Genomic DNA, 3,682 nt, shown 5'->3' on the forward strand with positions numbered 1-3,682 from the left:
AGTTCGCAAGATCAGTTGGCTGACATTCTAACAAAACCTCTTGGGAAGATGAAGTTTGAAAAGTTGTGTTATGATATTGGGGTTCGCAACATAAAGGTCAATGAAGAGTGTTGCGAAGTGACCATCCACGCATTAGCAAACCCTAATCGCAAGACTGCGAGCTCACCAAATGTGCGAGCTCTACAAAACTACAAGATCACTCAAGACTGCGAGCTCCCCAAATCTGTGAGCTCACCAAAATTGCGAGCTTATCAAATGTGCGAGCTCATCAATACTACAAGCTCTCCAATAGTGCGAGCTCATCAAAACTGCGAAGTCTCTAAAAGTGCGAGCTATGTTAGGCGAGCTTATACATGCGAGCCTTTACTCTGCAAGTTGCCAACTTGCCAACTTGCATTGAAACAATGATAATTTTTTATAAGATGTTTTTGGTTGTTGATTAGATTGATATCAGCCAATGAAGAAACAAGTTGAATTAATCAAGTTCCAAGATTAATCAAGTTGTAATTATTTTATTATTAGCTTATTTAAGCTCACTTGTTCATGTAAACTTTGTATCAGTTTTTTTTTTAAGTAATGAACCAGTTGATCACAAGTTGATTTTCTCCTCTCTTTTTTTCCTTGTGTTTCACTTCTTTCTTCATCAAATATCCAACAATTATTAGCCTATTCGTAAAAAACTCCGTATGATATTAATTTCTCGTAAATCTTATAAAACCCCTCTCATCTTCGCTTTGAATGTAAAAACAAATTACTTCTAATTATATATTAATTATATTTTAGTTTTTTATTGAATATTAATTTAGTTGGCATCTATACTATTATAATAGCTAAAAAAATCACCCTTAAGTTCATTTTTTTTTCTGATTTAAGAATTAAAAATGAAATATAACTGGAATTAAGTATCGAATGTATAATTATGAGCTTAATCAATAAAATTTTGATTGCACAAGTAGAACACATACTCTTTCATAAAAAAATTAAAAAAAAACTAAAATAAATTTAAAAGACTAATTTAGTTCTCTTATAGGTACAACTAGACTCCCCACTCCCAATAATAACATCTCCTAATCATTTGGCCAATTCAGTTAGAAAACTATTAGCACATGAAATAACATTGAGAAGACAAATATGGTCTACTGATGAAGCAACTGAAGTGCTTTCAACAATGTTGGTCTAAACCTCTTGACATCAAGCTTCACATTCTGTTTATCCAAATATACTGACCTTACTGGATCCCATCCCTGTTTATGAACTGATAAAGGGTCTTTAATGATCAAATGATCCGCCTTATATTTACTTATAAGTGAGCTCTCCTTTGCCTTTATTTTATACTCCAAGTACCTTAACTCCATATCCATGGCAGGTTGTTCAAAGTCTTGTTTAGCCAGCTCATCAATAGATCCTAAAGGAACTATTTGGATTACAATGGCATTATCAGGAAGGAACACCATGTTCGTTAGTCCAGCTCCATGGGTTCCCATCAATACATCACAAGAATTCACTGTTTCAGCTACACTCCCTAAGCTGGTTGAAATATTAGGCTCCATTGTAACTACATTATACCCCAAGCTACTTGCCACTCTCGTTATTTTGTCGATATTTGTGAACGATCGAGATTTTCTTCGAGTTATGATCAACAGTCGAGGCATTTTACGGGCATCATCTCCTATCTCGATTGCTTTGGCCCTCTTCAATGAGTAGGTTCTTCTCAAGAATTGCCTGAAATCTTTCATTGATAGTTGGGACATTGATTGATCAATACCAAGTTCATGGTGATATTTAAGGCCAACAATCATACTTGGGTAGCAATGTGTTTTCCTTTCTTGATCGATATCGACAATGTTGTATCGAGATAATTTTGCGAGTATTCCTCGGAACTTACTGATCCACCAATGCCTGTTATCTGTCACAACAAACTGTACCTCTCCATTGAACTGCCTAGAAGTTATGTATAGTGGAATGACCAAGTCACTGAAATCATGGAAATGGTTCCCTGAAAATCCTCCAAGGGAGAAAAGGATGGCTGGAACAGTTTGAATAAGGTCACAGTGAAGGAACTCCATTGAAGTTACTGCCCAGCTTTTAACAAGATCCATGGCTGCTGCATTTTCCTTTCGTACATAAGGCTTAACCGTCCAAGAAATCTCCCCTGCAGGAATGCCTGTTCGTAATGAAACCATAGATATAGTGGAGGAATTCCCCTGAACTGCAACGTCCCCGTTGATTTCGCAGTAATTCGATATTGGTTCGCAGTCGCATGCATTGAATATTGACTTGGCAGATGTGCTCTCTTCAACTTCAAAATCAAAGTTCAAATGCAAAAAAAAAAAAAAAAAAAAAGTCATACATGCCCTGAAGTTAGTAATTGAGTTTCGGGCGTACCTAGTTCCTGCAAAAGGCCGGCATCCTTGAACATCATAAATTGATTTTCAGCAGCATCCATGGATGATTGTGATTGTATATGCACTGCATCATGCAAGGAAAAAGTAAGCAATACAATAGCTACAAAACTATTGAGGGGGAATCCTCTCCCTCCGATAAGTTTTTGAAGTGTTCTTCTCTTGAGACGTTGACCCAAACTTCGAGCAGTAAAGGTATTGTTCTCGGAATGTCTATACTTGATTTTATCTTTAGATTTGTCTTTTTGCTCCGGGAAAAGCCCAAAAAAATTACGAAGTTTAAGTGGGAGTGCCTAAATCCACCAAGGAAATGTTTTATCATTTTAGCCTTGGTGGGGTTCGAATCCACTAAGACCCTTTAAAATGAAAAACATTTCCTTAGTGAACCTAAGTTTTTCCGCCTAAACTCTATGAATCTTTTTGGGCTTTCCTTGAAACTTGGGGCTAAAACGGAGCAGAGCGGAGCATTAACACCCTAAAAACAATACCTCTATTTTTCAAGGTTCGGATCAACGTCTCAAAGGACGACACTTCAATGACTTCACCCTGTAAAGGAGCGGATTTCCCTCAACCCAAACAATGAACATGAGTTTGATGTTAATTGATTGAAAATGTCTATTGTTTGGTAAAATATAAAGAAAAGTTGAACTTACAGGCAGATAGTTGAGTGCAGAAATAAGACTTGAAAACTATTGAAATAGTGAAAGCCGCAAGCAAGCTTCCAACTAATACACCATGTGTTAACCTCTTCTCTTTAAAGCTGCTACAAAATGGGCTGCACTTATGCAGTTTTGCTCACAACTCACTTCATTTCATTTCAATACTGATTTTATAGCAATGCTAAACCAAAAGCACTGTGATCATTTGGTAATTAAAGAAACTGATTTGGGTTTATTGGCACAGTTAGGGAAATGGTGAAGTAGAGATGATTGTGTAGATTGTGGACAATCATCATTTTTTGCTTCATTGACTACTTTGCTTTTCATCGAAGTTAAGTGCTCAGCCATTAGCATTTTCAACATTGATAGCAACAAGCCAACTAAAGTTGTTAACTAACGATTTTAATTGGTTCAATTAATGCGGTTGCTAATATTACTATATAAAACTAGAGATTACTGTGAATTTAGGTCCATCAATGTTTCTTTACTACTCTTATTTTGGATAATTCAACATGTATACTATCAACACTACACCTAGGTCCGATTACTTGGGAACATTTCAATGGTAAAAATAAATTACTTATTTTAAAGGCATAATAATTTTTTTTAACTCTTAAATTT

The 3,682-nt window shown here is 35.8% G+C and overlaps 1 protein-coding gene across 2 annotated transcripts; it reads right to left on the reverse strand.

The window, feature by feature from the left end:
* Positions 1-898: 898 nt before the first annotated feature.
* Positions 899-3,344, reverse strand: LOC121221158 (alpha-1,3-arabinosyltransferase XAT2). Of its 2 annotated transcripts, none has more exons than XM_041101745.1 (3): positions 3,056-3,344; positions 2,386-2,469; positions 899-2,299 (listed from the first exon to the last, which is right to left on the reverse strand). In XM_041101745.1, exons 2-3 carry the CDS (start codon positions 2,444-2,446, stop codon positions 1,137-1,139), a joined length of 1,224 nt encoding a protein of 407 aa, XP_040957679.1. In that variant the 5' UTR covers positions 2,447-2,469; positions 3,056-3,344; the 3' UTR covers positions 899-1,136. The 2 variants fall into 2 exon arrangements, with proteins under 2 accessions (XP_040957679.1, XP_040957680.1); XM_041101746.1 differs by lacking the exon at positions 3,056-3,344 and adding an exon at positions 2,891-3,012 and having other exon boundaries at positions 908-2,299.
* Between the last annotated feature and the right edge of the window lie 338 nt (positions 3,345-3,682).

This window comes from Gossypium hirsutum, chromosome D09 (assembly GCF_007990345.1).
Source record: "Gossypium hirsutum isolate 1008001.06 chromosome D09, Gossypium_hirsutum_v2.1, whole genome shotgun sequence".
In the NCBI taxonomy this organism is placed as follows: Eukaryota; Viridiplantae; Streptophyta; class Magnoliopsida; order Malvales; family Malvaceae; genus Gossypium; species Gossypium hirsutum.

What these genes read in the sequence shown, in the direction of transcription:
- LOC121221158 (XM_041101745.1), bottom strand. Translation starts at nt 2,446, where the DNA reads ATGGATGCTGCTGAAAATCAATTTATGATGTTCAAGGATGCCGGCCTT. An exon ending in CGGCCTTTTGCAGGAACTAG is followed by an intron (nt 2,300 to 2,385) that starts GTACGCCCGAAA and finishes TTGATTTTGAAG; the next exon opens with TTGAAGAGAGCACATCTGCC.